This window comes from Coenobita brevimanus, chromosome 61, assembly GCF_032717465.1.
Source record: "Coenobita brevimanus isolate Jiangsu-jjx chromosome 61, ASM3271746v2, whole genome shotgun sequence".
Lineage (NCBI taxonomy): Eukaryota > Metazoa > Arthropoda > Malacostraca > Decapoda > Coenobitidae > Coenobita > Coenobita brevimanus.
Window position 1 is genome coordinate 34,546,254 of NC_137014.1, and position 23,151 is coordinate 34,569,404.

Genomic DNA, 23,151 nt, shown 5'->3' on the forward strand with positions numbered 1-23,151 from the left:
CGGTGCCGGGTCAGTGACGAGTTGTCGACGGTGGGACAGGGACAATAATTATGATTAACAGATAGACATAAGGACAATCATATTTATTATTATACAGATTTATAGTGGAGTAGTAATAGGAGCAGCAGTAGTAGTACCGTGAGGGTAATTAGACACAATAGGAAAAGGGGGATTACAGTAGTAGTGGCAGTGGCAATAATGGTATTAACAGATTCAGCTGTCTTGGGCTAACGTTGTTTGTCTGGGAGTGATGATGCGAGGAATAATGTAATACAGTACGGGTTATAGGACCGGACGACAAGAAACCCTCCAAGGATTATGACGACTCACACTATGAGGATACCGGGAAGTACGAGTAATAAAAGAGGCAGAGACAGAAGGAAAATAATGCACGTATGAGGTGAAGCCCCAGTTAAGGCCTTGATAACAAGGCAGAGCAGGATACCACAGCTGTGTCTTCGTTGTCTCATAATATTTTGTGTTGTTTGCATCTAATTTCATCTGGTTATAGTAAATTATTGGCGAATGCTCTCCGCTGTCCATCACAATGTGGTTTAGTCGTCCACATAAAATAATTGCCACATATATAACCATCCGCACAACTACTGTGAGAATCAACATTAAATTCACAATCATTCTATATTATAGCCTTAGACAATCCAGGGATAACATTCACAAAAATTATGACTGCAGTTATAATGACAAGTTGCAACTTATATACAACTGGCTCGGTGCTTTGTTTGTGTGATGAGGATCCGAAACAGATGGGTCAGTATCACAGGACACCATGATAACACAGTAGTCTATGTTATATGTTACAGTATGTATGTTACAAACGCATAATGTTTTGCAGGTGAATAGCATGGAAATGTTTCGAATCCAGTCTCATTAGGTTTCTCACTATTCGCCTCGTAGCTCAGTTCCAAAGTACCAATCACGGTTGTCCGTTCACCTACCCTCTCTCTAACACCGACTTCCACTTCCTTCCATCGAGGGGGGTACCGAAACTTTGGTTCGCGGGTGTACCAGAATTTCTTTGTGATGACAGACACTCGAGATTTTGCCACAAGCAACAATTACTGTATGGTCTGCTGTTGTACTTGGGTACTTTACCCTTTAAGGGACAACTCTCTAATGCCCATAGGGAGGTCAAGGGTGAGCCTTCATGCTGTGTACTGATGGAATGCATTAGCCACATTGTCCTAAAACAATTTTTACATGCCTGGTGGTTTAGTAAGTTACAGGACTGCAATTAGATGTAGCCCATAAGGGTTTCTTTCTGAGGGATGAATCAGGTTTATTACACACATAATGCTACTCTGAGATGAGCAACTGGCCACTCTTGCCTTAAATGTCTGGAGTGAGGAGCCTATTCCCAGGCCCCTACATTCATGATGGGGCATGAATGGACTGGATTATGAATGATAACACTGCCATGCCATAAGGCTCAAAATAATGAGTTGTATAGTTGTATGTCAGAATGGAATGCTAACTATATTACCTATTGTACTGAAAACAGATCTGGAATGTTTGCAACAATGCTGAGCATGTACCCATACATAGAACATCTTTAGCTTCTCCTAAGCTAAGAATCATTCATCCTGTTTAATTCACTGTTCAGTACTGAACTTTAGAATTATGTACACCACCAATGCAAGAAAAACTTCCCTTATAAATAGGACTTTTATATATTCATAAAAATTATTTTTATATATGTCATACATGCTTGAGACCAAAAAGTTACTTGGGTCACTTAGAAAAATATTGCATAATTTGTGTAATACGGTACACTAAACTTTAAATCTAATACCTAAACAATAATTTACATAAAAACTGTCATTCATCATTGTCTCAGAGGTCTCTCTTTCATTATGTAATTGGAAGACTTATATCATCCCTGCTAAATTGCATTAAACATCAGTATAGGTCACACAGGTTCAGTAATACTCATATAACCACACATGCAATATAAAAAATGTATAGAGAAATATATGAAAACTGATCCTGATAGCAACAGGTAGAAGTGAATATTACGATGCCAACTTGCTACTTGCAAGAAAGTAATGCCATATATTTTGAGCAATCAGTTACAGTTCTTTACTGATTTTTTTCCTATGAAGTCATATACTGTACTGTATATAAAGATACAGTACTGTTTTCTGTTTACAATTACAGGTCACCTGCAGAAACTGTTCCAACTCAACAAAACTGACCGACTACTCGAGACTAACGGAACTGCAGTACTTCTCTGCACATGGGGAATTGAATAATAAAGAACTTTTTAATATCTTGATAAGGACTATATCTATGATTATGTGATAAAATTTATCAATCAGTAAACTTTAAATATTTGGTAAGTTTGTATACAGTAGTGTATACAGTACAATAGTTTAAAGCATGGCACCTAATGGTCTAGTATTTAGAATCCCCCAGTAAGTGTGACTGCCATACTCTGCACATTGGTCTGATCTCCAAGGGGTGAGTAGTTTGTCTGTCTGTCTGTCAAGAACAGCAGGATGGTCTTTTACCTTTACGTAATGGATTATGGCAGTACAATCTCAGAGCCCCTATACCTTAGAAGGATGATGATGAATATTATGATGTACAGAATTTATCATATTTACCAATTACTTATTATTATTATTATTATTATTATTATTATTATTATCATCATCACCATCATCATACTATAACTAATGAATAAGGGTTTATACTGGTAAAAAAAATAAATAAAATTTGTAAACATTCTTCCTACACAATGAACTAATGCTCAAACTTCCATATATTGTACAGTACATCAAACACAATACTGTATTACTTTAAAGGTATAATTGGTGCTACTGGGATCCCAGCTGACATTCCACTGGCAGCTGCCAATCCTGTATGCCTACAGTCCTTTGTTGAAGTACACTGTATGTGGGACCTCCTCTCTGCACCGCTTCACCAGTTCACCATGGGCTTCAGGTTCTAGTCTGGCCAGTGTCCCCGTGCTTATTGAGCTGACAGGGAGAAAGGAGTTGATTATATACCAATGGTGCAGTACAGTCAAGAGAAAGAGTTCACCTAATATTTCACCTCCTGTACTTCTCAGTTTCCTTTGGTGGCTAATATTCCTAAGCTGAGAGATGATACTCTTTGATAGGGTGCATCAGCAAGGAAAATGTCCGGGACACCCTTTACATGAAGCAGATGCAGTGGAACAGTCCATATGCAAACTTTTATCCCCGACTGTATAACCAGATTAATGTAGAAAATACACAGTGTCAATAGCTATCCAGTAATGGTATTCCCTTTGCATATATATTTTTTAAAATGCCCATGCTCATTGCTCCCTCTTCAATGGAATGCTTCTCAAAAACATGAAAAAACAACCTCATTCACTCATATTTAGTCTCAGCTGTTGTATATAATGGCCTACACCCAATTAAATATGACCCTTCCACAACCAGACCCCAATGACCAACCGAATCTGAAGTTTAAGATAGATCATTAACCCCTCCCTGTAAAACATATAACTCAGAGTCATTGGCCACCCCATGCGGGATTATGGCGTCTGGCAATAGATAGATATAGATAGATATTCCCACAAACCATTTCATTCTAATTTGCTCTGTTCCATACATGCCTCTCACCCTCCTGGATGCTCAGATCTCAGTGACTCAATATCCTTCAAACCATACACAGGTGGTCCTAGTTTTATGTAAGAGATCTGTTCTAAAATATCAGTGTTTCTACAAATCTGATAATGTTGTTGCTGAACAACCCATAGTAGGTTTGCCTGGCCCAGCAGACCCATCAACTATAGGCAAGTAACTGCCCCTATAGGGCCACCCCATACACTGAACCGATGCTTCCTTGTGGCCGCGGAGAAAAGTGGAAGTTTGGTTCCTGGATGGATGTCGCATTTGTGTCTCTTCACCAAGCCAACAGAAGCACCATAGTAGGCCCCACATCACCCCATTCTTTAATTATATTTCACCGAAGCTGGCTTCTTCAGGAATAGCATACAATGTTTACACTCAGTGCCTTAACCCATCCCGTCCAGGTGACATGTATACATGTCCTCCTGGGGCCATCCGGGTGTCATGAATACATGATCTAGTAATTCACGCCATTGTTTGAATACTCAGCTGATTATTTTCACCACACGCACCTGCTGGCAACCCCCCACACGCATCCCAGTCATGCTCCAGTTGCCTGCCTACCTCCGTGATGGATAGGCCTATGCGTAAAGATATTCCTGTGTCCCAACCCTCGGCCGACCGACCGCGACCTCCGATTTCCACACCTATGAAGTCCAAAGGCCCTCGGAGGAAAGGCCTTAGTGATAGTGCAATAGGGAGGGAGTTAGATGTACAATTATTACCAATTGTGAGTGGGGAAAGTGACTCTTCCTTTGAAGAACCAGACTTTGCCATGTTGAGTTTGGAAAAATACGCGTCACAGGAGGAGAGTGACTGTGAATTCGCCACTGTGCGGCGATATTTTCCGTCTGCAGGATCGTCAGCCTTTTCTGGTGATGAAGGATCAGATGTAGTTGATGATCCTGCAGAGGGTGATATATGCACAATGGAGAAAGTGATGGGGGAGGTAGAGAGTAAAGGAAACGAGGAGGCTGGCAGGAGGAGAAAACACCGCAGGCTGAGCCACCGGGCAGGAAAGCGGCATAGGGTGGAATTTTCCACACATACACCATCACCACCATGTTCACTCACAAGGCCTGCATCACTTCAATCATCACCCCATTCATCACCACGCCGGCCTGCATCACTCCAGGCCTCACCACACCGACCTCCCTCACCATGTGCATCACTACGCCAACCTGCCTCACCACGTGTATCACCACGTCAACCTGCCTCACTTCAGGCCTCACCACGTGCTTAACCACGCTAACTTGCCTCACCACGTGCTTTACCACGCTAACCTCCCTCACCACGTGCCTCACCAAGCTGACCTGCCTCATCCCCTGCATCACCATGCTGACCTGCCTCACTTCAGGCCTCACCATGTGCCTCACCACACCGACCTGCATCATTACAGGCCTCACCATGTGCCTCACCACACCGACCTGCATCATTACAGGCCTCACCATGCCAGTCTGCATCATTACGGGCCTCACCACGTGGTGTGCCATGCCGGCCTGCCTCACCGTGTGTCACTTCATCACAACCTGGCCCATCTGGATATGTTGGTGCAGGTGCACGCCGGCAGGCACGTGCCCGCCAACGTCTTTCACCAACACCATCACCATCACCACCATGATCGTGGTCACCAGCATCATCACCTGCCTCATCTAATGGTGAGTCGGTGGAATTGCCACCACACCGCCATGCTAGGGGCCGTGGCAGGGCACGGGGCAGGTCACGTGCACGGCAGGTAAGACAGGAACCACGGACTGGTAGGTTTGAAATCTTTGTGTGGGAGGAAGGGATGGGGTTTCAGCCTGAAATACCTGTTTTTGACAACACAAACACAGGTGTGCAGCCAGAATTTCCCTGCAACAGAGTTTCTTCAGCAGTGGACTTCTTCCTTGCTTTTTTCACAACAGCAGTGATGGAGTTCATTGTGAAAGAAGTGAACAATTTCAGGGATTTCTGCTGCAACTGGGCTGAAACCTCACACATGAGAGAGAGTGCGAAAATGAAGGAATGGACTGCAACGAATGTTAGTGAAATGTATGTTTGGCTAGGCTTGACAATGTTGATGCCTCACGTTAGGAAACATAACATACATGATTGCTGGCTTGTGGATGATATTGCTGCGATGCCAGTATCCAGTAAGTATATGCCACGTGACCGATATCTTGACAGCTTGAGGAATTTACATTTTCCACCAATATGGGCCCACATCTGAACAATAGGCTGTGAAAAATTCGCTCAATTCTAGAGATGATGATGGAGAATTTCGATAATTTTTCAGGCCATTTCAGAAGGTTGTTATCGACGAGTCGCTTGTTTTGTTCAGGGGATGTCTTGCCTTCATTCAGTACATTCCATCTAAGAGACATCGTTTCAGAATAAAGTTCTTTGCTTGTGTGATTGCAAGACTGGGTATGTGCTTGATTTCATTGTGTATACAGCGAGTGATGCAGTGCTGTCGAAGAATGACCCCCATGGTTTTTCTGGCTCTGTGGTCAAGAAACTAATAGACAGGTACTTCGGTGGCAACCATATCCTTTACACTGATAATTATTACACAGCACCAAGTCTTGCAAAGTACCTGCAAGAACACCAAATTGGATCATGTGGCACTGTCCATGCAAAGAGGAAGCATTGGCCATCCTTTCCCAAAGGCACCATGAAGGGGGGAGTGCAGGACCTTGCAGTCAGGTAAACTCCTGGCAATTCACTGGCTTTTTTTTTTTTTTTTTATGCGAGGAAGAAGGAACCAAAGGCCATGAGCCCGCAATAAGAGTTCCCTCCAAGAGAAAAACAAAATACAAGAGAGAGCCAAATTCAAGATCCATTCATTTCGAGATGCCTGGACACACTGTGTTTGAAAGACTGGAGATCATAAGCAGCAGGAAATACAGACAGAGGGAGACAGTTCCAGAGCTGACCTGTTACATAAATGAAGGAGTGGGAGTAATGGTTAACTCTTGCATTAGAGAGTTGGACAGAAAAGGGATGAGAGTTTGCTGCTAGACGGGTGCTATGTGCCCATCGTAGAGGTGGAGGAATACATGAAGACAGTTCAGAGGAGCAGTGACCATTAAAGTTGCGATAGAAAAAAGATAAAGATGCAACAGTGTGGCGAAGAGACAGAGGTTGAAGGGAGTCAGTAAGAGGAGGAGAGTTAATAAGATGAAAAGCCTTTGACTCCACCCTCTTGAGAAGAGCTATATGTGGGGAGCCTCCCCATATATGAGAGTTGTACTCCACACAGGGGCGGATAAAACCCCTGTATAGAGTCAACAATTGTGCAGGGGTAAAGAAAGAATGGAGTCGGCTTAGCACACCCAATCTCTTGGAAGCAGATTTTACAAGAGATGTAGTATGATCTTTCCAAGATAAGTCCTGAGTAAATGAAACCCCAAGCATGTTCAACGATGATGCAGGATTAAGCTGAATATTATTAAACATTAGTGGGTATACCTGTGGAAGATTTTGATGTGTTGATAGGTGTAAGAACTGAGTCTTAGATGCATTAAAAACAAGATTATTTTTACCCCAGTCAGAGATACGAGCCAAGTCAGACATTAGGTGTGCCATAGCCTCATCCCTTGTTTGTTGTAGTAACTGCTGAGATGGGCGTTGCGGGAACCAAATGGAAAGGTGAAGGGTGGAGTCATCAGCGTATGAGTGGATAGGGTTAAATGTACAGTACAGCTTAGAAGGTCACTGATGAATAAAAGGAAGAGAGTTGGTGATAGGACAGAGCCCTGAGGAACACCACTGTTGATAGATCTAGAAGAAGAATGATGGCCGTCTACAACAGCAGCTACAGAATGACCAGAAAGGAAGCTAGCGATGAAGGCAAAGATAGGAGGATAAAAACCGTACGAGGGCAGTTTGGAAATTAAAGATTTATGTCAGACTCGATCGAAAGCCTTTGAGATGTCAAGTGCAATGGCAAAGCCTCCCGAAAGGAGGATGACCAGGAGTCTGAAAGGTAGGTGAGAAGATTGCCAGTGAAGCGTCCCTGACGGAACCCATACTGATGATCAGAAAGAAGGTTGTGAGAGGAAAGATGCCTTAAAATTTTTCTATTGAGAATTGACTCAAAAACTTTTGAAATACAGGACATTAAAGCAATTGGACGATAGTTGGAGGGTTGAGAGTGGTCACTCTTCTTTGGGACTGGCTGAATGAGAGCAAACTTCCAGCAAGAAGGAAAGGTACAAGTTGACAGACAAAGGTGAAAGAGTTTGCCTAGGCAGGGTGTAAGCACAGAAGCACAGTTCTTGAGTACAACAGGAGGGACTCCATCAGGCCCATATGCCTTGTTAGTACTGAGGCCAGTGATGGCAGAAAATACATCAGCTGAAGAAATTTTTATGTCAGCCATGAGGAAGTCAGAGGCGGGAAGTGATAGAGGAACAGCACTGGAATCGTCTAATGTGGAACTGGAGGAGAAAGTCTGTGTGAAGAGATCTGCTTTATCAATAGAAGAAATAGCTACAGAACCATCAGAGTAGAAAAGAGGAGGGAAGGATGATGAGGTAAAGTTGTTAGAAAGGTTTTTGGCAAGGTGCCAGAAGGAGCGGGAAGAATTCGAGTTGGAGAGTTGAGAGCATTTAGTACGGATGAAATTATTTTTGGCAGAGCGAAGAACAGACTTAACACGATTCATGGCAGAAACGTAAAGATGATGTGATTCAGGGGTGGGTTGGCTCAAGTACCTTTTGTAGGCCCTCTCCTTGTTGCAGACAGCATTAGAACAAGCATGATTAAACCAAGGCTTTCTTATGTTAGTCAAAGGATATGAGAAAGATATGTATGCTTCCATGCCCGAGAGAATAACCATCGCAAGGCACACTCAGATGGCTCCCGGCCATGGAAGCAATAATCATTCCAGGGAAAATCAAAGAAGTACTGCCTGAGGGCCTCCCAATCCGTGGCTCCAAAATGCCACAGGTGACGTTTCCCTGGGGGATCCACAGGCCATACCGGAGTGATAGGACAGGTTAAGGTGATAAGGTTTTGATCGGAGGAGCCCAACGGAGAGAAAAGATTGTGTAAGCAGAAGGATTAGTTATAAGGAAGAGGTCAAGTAAGTTGGAGCTCTCTCCAAGGCGGTCTGGGATATGGGTAGGGTGCTGTACAAGCTGCTCTAGGTCATTAAGGATAGAAAAGATGTAGGCTTGTTCACCAGGTGGATCAGTGAAAGGAAATAAGAGAAAGGTGAATGTCCTCTTCACGGTCCATGAAGGTAGGTTGATTGACACAGGCAAGGTCGACAGAAGAATGAGGCAGCTAGTCTTCAAGCCTGATGCTGTTCTGGACTATAACATGAACATGCGACTCGTTGATAAATCAGATACGCAGATCGGCACAATCGACTGTCTGAGGAGGTGCTGTAAGTGGTATAAGAAGGCATTCCTACATGTATTGGACATCTGTGTACTGAATGCCTTTATTCTGTACAAGGAGTTTACACAGACCAGCACATCCCTCAAACAGTTCAAGAAGGACATGATTTACGGCCTTCTGGAGAGGTTTGGACAGGTTATTCCTTCCGTGAAACGTAGGCACAGTGTACAGCAACTGCCTGACCGCCTGCAGTGCAGGGACTACTTCAGCAGGCAATTCATGGAAATATTACCTCGCACACCTGCTGGCAAAGAAGCTTTCCAGCTTTGCTTTGTTTGCGCCAAGTCATCATCCCAACCACAGCAACACCGTATGACGAAGTGGTGATGTGCTGAATGTTAGGTTGCACTGTGTACTGACTGTTTCTTTGATTTCCACGCAAAGACCGAGTGGTAGGAGTCTGGGTGTTATGAATAATTTAGTTTTGTACATACCGGTATGTTGTTTTTTGTTGAAATAGATAATATGATTTCACTGCTCTGTGTATATTTATGTGAACAATGGAGGCGGAAAGTATGTTTCATGATAAACTCGCAGCCTTATTTTATTTGAGAAACATTTGCTTATACATAATTATGATGAAAAATTATAACTCAAAGGAAAGAGAAAGTCACAGTGGTAAGTATTTCCGTTTGTGGGCAGTACGTAAATGGCTACCGGTACTTGGTTCACATTTTATTTTATTTTTTTTTCCAGTAGTACTTGTAGTGGTAGTAGTAGTGGTAGTATGTGTAGTAGGTGTGGTAGTAATAGCAGTAGATGTGGTAGTTGTAATAGTAGTAGTTGTGGTAGTGGTAGTAGTACTTGTAGTAATGGTAGTTGTAGTATTAGTAGTATATAGTTGTTTTAGTGGTAGTTGTACTTGTACTTCTAGTAGTAATAGTATTATTTCTAGGAGTTGCAATACTCAGACTTCTACTCAATCACCAATGCCAGAATCATGCAAAAATCCTAGCCAAACATACATTTCCATGTGTGTGTGTATTTACCTAATTTACCTAATTGTGATATAGAGGAAATGAGCTACGCTCGTGGGGTCCCGTCTCCATTTCTCAATAAGTCAAATTTAGCTTTAAACTCGTTTAAGTTTTTAGACTGGACGATCTCTTTGTCCAGGCTATTCCACAGGTCTGTACATCTATAGGGAAAACTATATTTCTTGATATCCTTCAAGCAGCTTGGCTTCTTCAGTTTCATCCCGTGTCCTCTTGTTACTATCTTATCCCATAAAAACAGATCTTCTTTGTCAATTTTATCTACTCCCATCATGGTCCTGAACACTGCAATCACATCGCCTCTCTTTCTTCTTTCTTCTAAGGAAGGCAACTCCAGCTTTTCCAGCCTCTTTCTGTACGAAAAATCAGACAGACTGGGGATCATTTTGGTTGCTGTTTTTTGTATTCTCTCAATCTTGTTTATATCTTTCTTTTTGTGTGGGGACCACACTACTGCTGCATATTCTAACCTAGGGCGAATCATGGCCACTATCAATTTTTTCATCTCCTCATCCATGTAATGAAAAGCTACTCTTATTTTTGTCAGGAGTTTATATGTCTCTCTAACTGTCTTGTTAATGTGTTTTTCAGGTGACAAACTGTCCTGGACCAGCACACCCAAATCTTTCTCTTCTCTCGCTTTTGTGATTGGTTCATTACCCATCAAATAATTCAATGATGGCCTCTTGGTACTTTTACCCATTTCCAATATTTTACATTTCTTTGCATTGAATTTCATTTCCCACATCTGGCTCCATTCGTGTATCCTATCCAGATCCTCCTGCAGCATTTTACAATCCTCCTCAACCTCTACCTTCCTCAAGATCTTTGCATCATCAGCAAACAGATTTGCATAACTGTTCATTCCATCTACCATATCATTTATGTAAATCAGGAACATTACTGGTGCCAACACCGAGCCCTGTGGGACTCCATTTGTTACTTCCCTCCATCCAGACATCTTATCCTTTATTACTGTCCTCATTTGTCTGTCTCTCAAAAAGTCTCTCATCCATTCCAAGAGGTTCCCCCTCAGTCCTCCTATATGCTCTAGTTTCCACATTAGTCTCTTATGGGGTACCTTGTCAAAGGCCTTCTCCAAATCTAAATACACACAATCCACCCAACCATCTCTGTAGCACATCAATCGCTCGAGTAAAAACTCAACAAGTTGGAAACACATGACCTTCCACTTCTAAATCCAAACTGACTATCAGCCAAAATATTCATCTCTTCCAGATATTTTATCCATCTATCTTTCAGAATTCTTTCGCACAATTTTGCGACCACACTGGTTAGGGACACTGGTGTGTGTGAAAGAGAGAGAGAGAGAGAGAGAGAGAGAGAGAGTCTGTCTGTCTGTAACGAGGAAGACGAGCAGCATGAGTTCAAGGTTGCTGCTACTGTGACCAGCCACCATTCACCCAATATGACCGATTATGGAAATATATTCATGGAAACAGTGTTTCTAGTGCATTTTGGTGTCCTGGAAGTGTCATCAAAGTGATATAAGTATGGTGGGCTAATGTAAGCCATTGTTGTGTCACTGAACCTCCGCCACGCATACAGACACCGGCAAAAAAACACCAAAATTTGCCCTCATTCCACACTCACTCACTCTCCCTGTCTGCACTTCACGAACCATCTATTGCCATCAACTTGAAGTCGAAGGATTGGTGAGTAATATGAAACCTTATTTGTTGCAACTGGTTACGTATTAACAGGGATATGAAGTATTAACGATAAACGATTTTGCCGATTTCTGTCGGGAATGCCCGGCTGTGGGGAGCGCTCGCGACAACATCTGCCGGGGTACCTGGGAGTGGCTTCGGTCCCCCGGGCAAGTACCACATCTCCCAACACAGCACACACAACACCACCATTTTTCCTACACCAAGAAATGACTCCCCGGCTGTCATTTCTCGACGACTTCTTCAAGCCGGGGACATTGAGAGCAATCCAGGACCCACCACCAAATACATATGTACAACATGCTCAAAACCTATCACGTCGAGCCAACAAACAAAGGGTTCAGTTCAGTGCAATTCCTGCAAGAACTGGACCCACTGCACTTGCACAACACTTGCATCCAGAAAACATTACACAAATACCTGGACCTTCTCCTTATGCTCCTTCCCCCCACCCACTAACCCCCCCACCAATCCTATTCCTACTTCCTTCACACCTCCACAGCCAAACCCACCGATCCTTCCCACACCATCCAGTCCAACCCCCCAACTCCTCCCATGCATTGTTTTCTTGGTGTTCAGTATTATACTGCATATTCCAATGTGTGTTTTTTGTCTAAAAACAGTTGAAGGACTGCAGAACAGTAACAAAATTAGGAGGGGTACTGTGCATATAGGTTTTGTTATGGATTTTTGTTGTTTATGCATTGTTTTCTTAGTGTTTAGGATTATACTGCATATTCCAATGTGTGTTTTGATGTCTAAAAATGCTGAAAGACCAAAGAACACTGCCAATATTAGGAGAGGTACTGTACATATGGGTTGGGTATAGGTATAGGGTTGGGCATGGGTAGGGTATGGGTACAGCAGAGGATACTGCTTCGTACCCAAACTTTGCCCCTATAGAGATAAGCCTTTGGCTCTATTATGTCAGATAATTGAGTGGTTACTGTATAAAATAATATTTAAAATATATACTTAAGTTCTACTATAAACATAATTTTATCTCAGTACTGCAACCAATTTCCAAACTTCATTAAGTCACCTATTGTTAGTCAGAATAGAGAAAATAAAGATATAATTGTGGTGGATGAGTAACTAGAGATGATTTTTAACCCCTTGATTATTCAAAATATTATCCTAAACTTAATAATATCCTCTAATGGTATCCAGAATAATATGAAACTGATGCCGTGGTACTGAAAGGGATACAAATGGTTTGCGTTTGTGGAAAGGCAAATTTCAAGGAGTTTGCGTATTTCTGGTTGAGGAAGGTACAATAATGGTTTGAGTTTGGAGATTTGCATTTGCAGAAAAGAATTTTCATTTGCGGTGCCCAGCCCTGGTATGTGATAACTTTCATCAGAATTGGCGATTTTGTACACTGACCAAACCTTTAGCCTACTGGTACCTGTAACCAGCAATAAACCTGGTTTGGCACATTTTTTTTTTGATAGTTTGAATGTATGATGTCATTGTCACGAGACTGTGGGACCTACTTAAGACACTGACTGTAAACACTGTATGCCACTGTTGAAGAAGCCAGCCCTCGCAAATCGTCAATATAAACTGAGTCTCTACTCTGCACTTTTTGTCTTCCTCATGGTTATATGGTTACCATCCAGTGTTATAAATGGTTTCATGGGTTACTGAAGACAATGGGGTGCTTCTGAAAAGCCTAGTACTGTATTCCGCTACATGGCTTCATGATTAGGCCTAGTACTGTATTCCGCTACATAGCTTCATGATTAGGACAAACACATTCCCTGCGCTGTTTAAAAAGCATATTTTTCTTTGTTAAATAACTACACTGTTGTGTGAATCTGTGAATCACTGTAATGTCATATATCATAATGTAAATAATGCAAATAGAACACGTATGTATAACATAGCACGAATAGTTTTATATTTATCATAAACAGAAATTACAATATCATTGAAGGCATGTGATGGCAACTCGCCATTTCAGCAGTCCTATACTATTTAATTTCTGCTACATTTAGTGCAAGTTAGGTTCTTAATACATTATTTGTTCAGACTGTAAATTATGCCTTGTGGATATGTTGACTCATTCAGTCTCTATGTGGGCAGAAATTTAATGTTAAGTAAATACCGGGACTCAACATTCTGCTCACTCCCTTCATGCATGCACACTACAAGACAGTCCCATGTTGCCCCTACTGAGCTCTATAACCTCAGACCCTCCAAAGCAATTACAGTACCTTACTTCAGCTAAATTGTATTATTTTAAGCATTAGACCTCGTGTGTTTGTTTTGAAAACAAATCTCGTGAAAAAAAATTAAACACGGGACTGTCTTGTGGTGCGCATGCGTGAAGGGAGTGAGCACAATGTTGAGTCCCAGTATTTACTCAGCATTAAATTTCTGCCCACATAGAGACTAAATGAGTCAAGATACCCACTAGGTGTAATTTACAGTCTGAACAAACAATGTATTCAGAACCAAACTTGCACTAAATGTAGCAGAAATTAAAAAATATACAGTAGGACCACTGAAAGGGTGGGTTACCATCACATGCCATCAATGATATTTTAATTTCCGTTTATGATAAATATAAACAATTCACGCTACGTTATATATACATGTTCTATTTGTACAGTATTACTTATATTACAGTATATGACATTACCTGATTCACAGTTTCACACAAAAGTGGATATTTTTACAAAGAAAAATATGCTTTTTAAACAGCACGGAGAATGTGTTTGTCCTAATCGTGGAGCCATCTAATGGAATACTAGCTTTGAAAGCATCCCATTAGGCTTGTCCCTCAGAGCAGATCTACCTGAAGTGGAAAGAAAAGTAATGAAAAATGACAGGACAGATGGGAAAAAATAGGAAGATACAGTAAGTGGACAAACACAGAAAAAGAATGGTAAGGGTGAAGAAAGAAGCAGGCAATACTACGTCAAGTGAGTGGACGATGGTTGCCACCATGTTATAAACTGAGGGGAACTGGCGAATTAATGTATAAGTACTTTATACAAGAAGGGTGGAAGGTTACAAGAGGATGGAAAAATAGGAGAATATAAGAGAGAAATGGAGGATAAATTGAGTAAATATGGATTGGAGCTGATGGGGAACATGGGAAGTGAGTGGAAGATATTCACAGAAGAAATATGTGCAGCATGTGAGGTGGTGTGTGGAATGAAAAGAAGATGAAAGGGAGTGCAAGGAACACCATAGTGGAATGAAGAGGAGACAGGCTATGGCACAAAAAAAGAAAGCATATAGTGAGTGGATGGGAAACAGGGGTGTGGAAGAAGTTGAGAGACAAGAGAGTTATATGCAGAGAGGAAGAGAGAAGTGAAAAAATTAATACCGTAAGAGAGAGTAAGAAGAGAGTAGATGAGGAATTTGGAAGGAATTTGAGTGTAGAGTGAAGGGAATTAAGTAAATGTTTTGGAAAGAGGTAAAGTGAGTTAGAAAGTGAAAGATGAAAATGGTAGATTACTGGTCGAGAAGGGAGAAAAAGTGAGCAGATGGAAAGAACACTTTAAGGAATTGCTGAACATAAAGAATGAAAGTAATGCGAGTATAAGTGGCTGGGGAATAGCTGGGTGATCAGCAGGATGGAAGTTGTGGAAGCAATGAAGAAAGTCCAAATGAGGAAAGCCCCAGGAATTGATGGAGTGTGTGGTGAAATGCTGAAGAATGGGATAGAGATAGTAGTACAATGGATATGGAAGATGTGCAGATTGGCCTGGAAGGAAGGTAGAGTCCCACAGGATTGGAAGACAGGTATAATTATTTCCCTTTACAAGAGAAAAGGGGAAAAAGAGATGTGTTATAATCATAGGGGCATTTTTCTCAGTGTAACAGGAAAAGTATATGTTACGATACTTATTGACAGAGTTAGAGAAATAACAGAAGAATCAGTTGGAGAACAGGGAGGTTTTAGGTAGGGAAGAGGTTATGTTGATCAGATATTCATTCTTAGGTCTTTAGTGGAAAAGTTTCTAGAGAAGGGAAAGAAGTTGCATGCAGCCTTCATGGATTTGGAGAAAGCATATGACAGGGTGGATAGACAAGGACTGTGGAAAGCATTAAGAATATTTGGAGTAAATGGCAAGTTGTTGAATGCCGTGAAGAGTATGTATGAGGGTGCTAAGGCTGCAGTGCGTGTGGACAGTGAGTGAATTTTTCTATTTGAAGATTGGACTGAAACAGGGATGTGTCATGTCTCCATGGTTGTTCAATCTGCATATGGATGGAGTTATAAATGAGAGACAAGGTAAGGCAGTGGATGTTGGAGCAGCCCTAATGAGAGAGGGCAGTGTCTGGAAACTCCCTGTACTGTTGTTTGCAGATGATACCGTGTTGTTAAGTAAAGACGAAGAGGAGCTGCAAGGCTTGGTGGGATGAGTTTGAGTGTGTGTGTAAGGAACGGAATCTAAAGGTGAATGTAGGGAAGAGTATTGTTATGGTCTTCGAGAGAAACGAAGTCAGTGAATGTACAGTGTGGCTGGATGAGGAGGAAATGGAAAATGTGAGTGCATTTAAGTACTTCGGTAGTGTGATGAGTCAGGATGGAAGTTTAAAGGGCAACGTGCTTGAAGGGTACAACACAGAAGAAAGGTTGCTCAGTCCTTGAAAGCAGTGATAAGAAGCAGGGATGTGAGCATGGAAGTGAAAAAGTTACTACACAACAGTACAGTATTTTGATACCAACTCTAACGTATGGAAGTGAAGCTTGGACCTTATTGGACGGACAGAAGTCAAGAGTGAGAGCAGTGGAAATGAGTTATTTGAAAGGAGCATGTGAGTAACATGGAGAGACAGACTGACAAATGAGGAAATAAAAGAACATTGTGGTGTGGATGTGGATGTGATAGGATGCATCAGGAGAAACACACTGAGGTGGTTTGGCCATATAGAAAGGATGGAGAGTGAGAGACTGACAAGGAGAGTGTGTGAGGTGGAGGGGAGGAGAGGAGGGGAAGGCCAAGGATGAGATGGAGGGATGGAGTGGAGAAAGTAATCCCTCCAATATCCGACGTAATAGAGCCATAGGCAGGTCCAGATAGTGGTCCTGTCCGGATATTGGGCCCCAGCTTATGGACTTGTACTTATGGACCCTAACTCAGAGAAACACCTATACAACTCCCTCTGGACATGCACAGCACCTATTTAAGACCCAAATCACACCAATAAGGCACATAAAAGACTGAAATAAATGCAAAAGAAGCATAAAATGAGGGTTTTGAGGTAGGTTCATACAATATTAAACATTCCGAGTACAGTAATCACTCCAATATCCGGATCAATAGAGCCATCGGTAGGTTCGGATATTGGTTTTGTCCGGATATTGGGCCCCAGCTTATGGACTTGTACTTACGGACCCTAACACAGAGAAACACCTATACAACTCCCTCCGGACATGCATAGCACCTATTTAACACCCAAATCACACCAATAAGGCACATAAATGACTGAAATAAATGCAATAGACACATAAAATGTGGGTTTAGAAGTATGTTCATACATTAATAAACATTCTGGTACTTATGGACTCTAACCGAACCTAACCTAACCGAACCTAACCGAACTCTGAAAAACACATTCCTACTGCACATGCATGAGGTAAGTTTAGTATGGAAAGAAGTACAGTATGACACTTTCTGGTAAGTATAGTATGGGAAAAAATACAATATGAAACATTCTGGTAAATATAGTATGGAAAATAGTACAACATGAAACATTTTGGCTACTTACAGCAAGTCCCTGGCCACCTCGATGAATAACCGCCTCCTCTCGGACTCTGACAGTAAGAACGATTTCCTGAAGCACTTGCACTACACTCTTCCTGAAGTCTTGCACTGAACTTAGTCACTAACACACAGAAGTCCGTTCTTTTCACAGTGTTCACTTTAGTCCAAATAATGTTCCATTAAATTTAAGTGTTGCACATTAACTTTTCCCAAGTTTTTTAAGTTTCCAAAGCCAAAACAAAGAAGGTTAGTTACGTTAAATTTCTTTTCTACTTAGTCTTTTCTCCCAACTTGAAAACCTTAACACAACACACCGTTTTTTTCACTGCACAACACTCAAAATTCCCGTGTGGTCTAGTGGAGAAGTTCTTGCTGTTTATTCACTGTCAGAGCCCGAGAGTATCACTGGCAGGCGTCCAAGGTGTGCATCGGTGGGTAGTGGTGATGGCGTACCGACTACAGAAGACTCTGAAGACAGCCGCAAACTCACGTCGAGCGGTGACTCCACTGTAGCTGATGTGCTGGGCTGTGGCTCGGAGCATGAGGGCCTGTCTTGGGGAGGCAACGGAGTGGAACCAGGGCTTGGCACAGCGGGGGTCACGGGCCTGAAAAAACTGTCAATCGTTGACTGACGCAAGGACCGACGATTCTGGCGATTGATGATGCGCTGCCGGAAAGCACGCACTTCCTCCACGAGTCCCAAGGGCCCCATCTCCCTGTCGCAGTCCGGGTGTTCCAGGTAGTCTAGGACGAACTCTAGATGTTCCCGGAGTGCGCTCAGCTTGGGGATGGCTGGAGTAGTGTCCTGCTGGGCGGAGTCTGCATCATCATCGCCTTCGTCGTCGGAATCTTCAAGTTCGGGACTGACACCAGCAACCGAAGACGCGATCTCGATATCAGACAACGTCTGATACCCAGGATCGCTCTCGTCGTCGTCCAACCACTCACGAACATCGTCCACATCAACATCGTAGCCGTGCATGGAAGTCATCCACGTCAAACCCTAGGAAATCGTACTCCACATCTGTTCCGAGAAGCAGACGAGACCAACCATTTTCAAGAGTTTTCACAGGGACTTCCTTCCATGCACTAGCCCAGTTGTACAGCACAGACTTGATGTTGTAGCGGCGAAGGTTTTCCAAAGTCCGCTTGCCTCGAGTGTCACGTCCTTCCCTGCGCTCGTCCTCGTCCTCGAGAACCACCATCACCTCGTCCAGGAACTTCCGACGGTACAGGCGCTTTGTTGCCACGATCACTCCTTGGTCCATTGGTTGAATGAGAGCAGTCGTATTAGGTGGCAGAAACATGCACCTAATACGGCCATTCTCAGCAACCAAGTCCTTGTCGCACGGGTGGGCAGGTGCATTGTCGAGGAGAAGGAGAGCCTTTACCTGGTCGCGAGGAATTCCCAGTGTCTTCGTCTGGTAATGTATGACCTCCTTGACGAAGTGATGGTGAAACCAGTCTTTGAAAATCACAGCTGTGAACCATGCTTTCAAAGAATGGTACCATACGACAGGAAGGACATCCATCACCCCACGAAGGCACCGAGGCTGCTTTGCACGGCCAACAATAACGGGCTTAAGCCGGTGCATGCCGTTAGCATTGGCACAACACAAAGCAGATATCCGTTCCTTAGAAAGCTTGCGGCCAGGTACACGCTTCTCCGTCTCATCGGCGAGAGTGTTCGTTGGCACCGAGCGATAGAATAGGCCAGTTTCGTCAGCGTTATAGACTTGACCGAGAGTGAGGCCCTCCCTGTCGATCAAGCCTTTCATCTTGTGCCGAAACTCGTCCACTCCATCCTCGTTAGCGTCCAATGCTTCGCCATGTGCTTTACGGTTAGTAAGGCCATGTCGCAACTTGAACGCGAAGAGCCAACCCTCGGATGCCTTGAAGTCTAGGGCGTCGTGAAGCCTTGCAAACTTCTCAGCAGCAGCCTTCAGCTCCGTTCCACGTACCATCACACCAGCTGCACGTTGCTGTCGATACCAAATCAACGTGGAGCGGTCGATCTCTGCATACTTGGGAGTAAACATAACCTTCCTCTCCACGTTGCGTTTGCTTCTCGACGAGAAGTCAGCCGTGTACTGCATGAGCTTGTCTCGGGAACGCTTGATATCAAACAAAGTCGACCGGGCCAGGTTGAACTCGCGGAGAATGCGAGAGGAAGACCAACCCGCATCAACCTTCTCCAATATCTCCCGTTTCTTCTCCAGAGTCAACACCACTCTCTTCCTTTTCTCAGGAGGCGGGGCCATCATCACACACACTAAGAGTAGGGCAGAGAGCAGCAGGAGGCCTTGCAGCAAGTACGGCACCACCACAAAAGCGAGCACGTGGGCAGCCATGACGAAGAGCGTAGGTCTTGTCGCGGTGAGAGACAGGCGGGAAGTGGGGAGGATGCAGCGGCGCTCTATCGGACGTCGGAGGAATGACGAACCAAAACAATGCTCTCACGCGGCGCGCGCGGCAAGTTCAAATTACGGACGGCAAAAAATCGATTTTTTTTCCAATTTTTTTGGATTTTCGGACCATTTTGGGAATGTTTGATCCCAGGACGATAAGGTTCGGTTAGTGGGGATGTTCGGTTATTGGGCGTCCGGATATTAGAGGGATTACTGTACTTAAAAGTGCCTGGCTCCTGGACTGGTACTTATGGACCCTAACCTAGCCTAACTCAGAAAAACATCTTCCTACTGCACATGCATAGCTCCTAACACCTTATTCACACCAATAAAGGACAGTAAAGACTGAAATGAGGTGTTTGAGGTAAGTATAGTATGGAAAAAGTACAGTATGAAACATTCTGCCTACTTACAGCAAGTCCATGGCCATCTCGATGAGTAACCGCCTCCTCTCGGACTCTGACAGTAAGAAGGATTTCCTGAAGCACTTGCAGTACACTGTTCATGAAGTCTTGCACTGAACTTAGTCAATCGCACTCGGAAGTCCATTCTCTTTACAGTGCGCACTCTTGTCTAACTTATGCTCCATTGTAACTTACTAAGTGTTGCACTCTGCACTTTAACTTTTCCCACTCTTCTAACCATTTTCTAAAGCAAAAACAAACAAGTCTATTTACGTTAAATTTTGTTCCAAAATTGTATTCTCACTCACAACTGTAAATCCTTAACACAACACACTGTTTTTTTCACTGCACAACGCTGTAAATTCCCGTGTGGTCTAGTGGAGAAGTTCTTGCTGTTTAATCACTGTCAGAGTCCGAGAGTATCACTGGCAGGTGACCTAGGGGTGCGTTGCTGGGTCGTGGTGATGGCGTACCCACTGCAGACGACTCTGAAGACAGACGCAAACTCACGTCGAGCGGTGACTCCACCGTGCCTGATGTGCTGGGCTGTGGCTCGGAGCATGAGGGCCTGTCTTGGAGAGGCAACGGAGTGGAGCCAGGGCTGGGCTCAGCGGGAGTCACGGGCCTGAAAAAATTGTCAATCGTTGATTGACGCAAGGACCGACGATTCTGACAACTGATGATGCGCTGCCTGAAAGCACGCACTTCCTCCACAAGTCCCAAGGGCCATTTTCTAGAGTCTTGACAGGGACTTCCTTCCATGCACTGGCCCAGTTGTACAGCACAGACTTGATGTTGTAGCGGCGAAGGTTTTCCAAAGTCCGCTGGCCTCACGTGTCCCGTCCCTCCCTGCGCTCGTCCTCGTCCTCGAGAACAACCATCACCTCGTCCAGGAACTTCCGTCGGTATAGGCGCTTTGTTGCCATGATCACTCCTTGGTCCATTGGTTGGATGAGAGCAGTCGTATTAGGTGGCAGAAACATGCACCTAATCCGGCCATTCTCAGCCACCAACTCCTTGTCGCACGGGTGGGCAGGTGCATTGTCGAGGAGAAGGAGGGCCTTTACCTGATTGTGCGGGATTCCCAGTGTCTTCGTCTGGTAACGTATGACCTCCTTGACGAAGTGGCAGTGGAACCAGTCTTTGAAGATCACAGCTGGAAACCATGCCTTCAAAGAATGGTACCAGATGACAGGAAGGACATCCATCACCCCACGAAGACACCAAGGCTGCTTTGCACGGCCATCAATGACGGGCTTAAGCCGGTGCATGCCGTTAGCATTGGCACAACACAAAGCAGATATCCGTTGCTTGGAGAGCTTGCAGCCAGGTACATGCTTCTCCATCTCCTCGGCTAGAGTGTTCGTTGGCAAAGAGCGACAGAATAAACCAGTTTCGTCAACATTGTAGACTTGACCGAGAATAAGGCCCTCCCTGTCGATCAAGCCCTTCACCTTGTGCCAAAACTCGTCAACTCAATCCTCGTTAGCGTCCAAAGCTTCGCCATGAGCTTTACGGTTGGTAAGGCCATGACGTAACTTGAACGCGAAGAGCCAACCCTCGGATGCCTTGAAGTCTAGGGCGTCATGAAGCCTGGCGAACTTCTCAGCAGCAGCCTTCAGCTCTGTACCACGTACCATCACACCAGCAGCACGTTGCTGTCGATACCAAATCAACGTGAAGTGGTCGACTTCAGCAAACTTGGGAGTAATCATCACCTTCCTCTCCACGTTGCGTTTGCTTCTCGACGAGAAGTCAGCCGTGTACTACATGAATTTGTCTCTGGATCTCTTGATATCGAACAAAGTAGATCGGGCCAGGTTGAACTCGGGGAGGATGTGGGAAGAAGACCACCCCGCATCTACTTTCTCCAATATCTCCCGTTTCTTCTCCAGAGTCAACACCACTCTCTTCCTCTTCTCAGGCGGTAGGGCCATCATCACACACACTAATAAGAGGCACAAGAGCAGCAGGAGTGCCTGCAGCAGGTAAGGAACCACCACAAAAGCGAGCACGTGGGCAGCCATGATGACGAGCGTGCACTCTCGACGAGAGACAGGTGGAAAGTGGGGAGGATGCAGGGGCGCTCTATCAGACGTCAGAGGAATGACGCGCCACAACAAAGCTGTCCCGCGCCGCGCGCACCAAGTTCAAATTATGGGCGGGAACAATTCATTTTTTTTTTCGAATTTTTTGCGGTTTTCGGACCATTTTGGGAATATTGGATCCTGGGACGATTATGTCCGGTTAGTGGGGATATTCGGATATTGGGCGTTCGGATATTAGAGGGATTTCTGTATATGAGAGAGGGGGGTGTAAGCTGGGAGCAGGGCAGTGGAACAGGGTGACATGGAGGCGATCTGTTTGTGGCCATCCCTTACAGGATTAAGGCGTCTGGCAATAGATAGACAGAAACTTCAAGTAGTCTGTATTTCAGCAAGTCACTGAAGAATTAATCTCTTCTATCCAATGGCATAGTATTGCATTATAATGAAGCTGTCACTGTACAACTTTAAAGATAATTAAATACACTGTACAGTGGAATCTCTTAAATTGTGACTCTAAACAGCAGATTCATAATACATGGCAACATCATGCAAGTTTGCAACATCTGTAAATCACTGAAATTACATAAAATTTGGGGATGCAGGCATCAAAAGTGATGCTTTACTGATGCCTCGTGTAATACACGCCACCATTACCTCGAGTCCATGTATCTAGCTGGGCGTAAACCAATCTTGGTCAAGCATGGCAATTATGAAACAATCATATTCAAGCACTGCACTTACCATAGGCCAATCACAGTTCTTCTTTCCCACGTCAAGCATGGTTGTTAGTGTTAACTGGTGACCAGTTTAATGTAGGTTTGGGGATATGGGGGGTAACTTTTCT

The 23,151-nt window shown here is 43.9% G+C and overlaps 1 protein-coding gene across 1 annotated transcript in view; it reads right to left on the reverse strand.

Annotated features, from left to right (window-relative positions):
- Window positions 1-2,737: 2,737 nt before the first annotated feature.
- Window positions 2,738-23,151, reverse strand: part of Sfxn2 (sideroflexin 2) — a 46,435-nt gene continuing 26,021 nt past the window's right edge. The window contains exon 6 of the mRNA XM_080275318.1: window positions 2,738-2,999. Coding sequence (XP_080131444.1) covers window positions 2,888-2,999 — 112 coding nt within the window. The 3' untranslated portion in view covers window positions 2,738-2,887. The remainder of the gene's footprint in view (window positions 3,000-23,151) is intronic.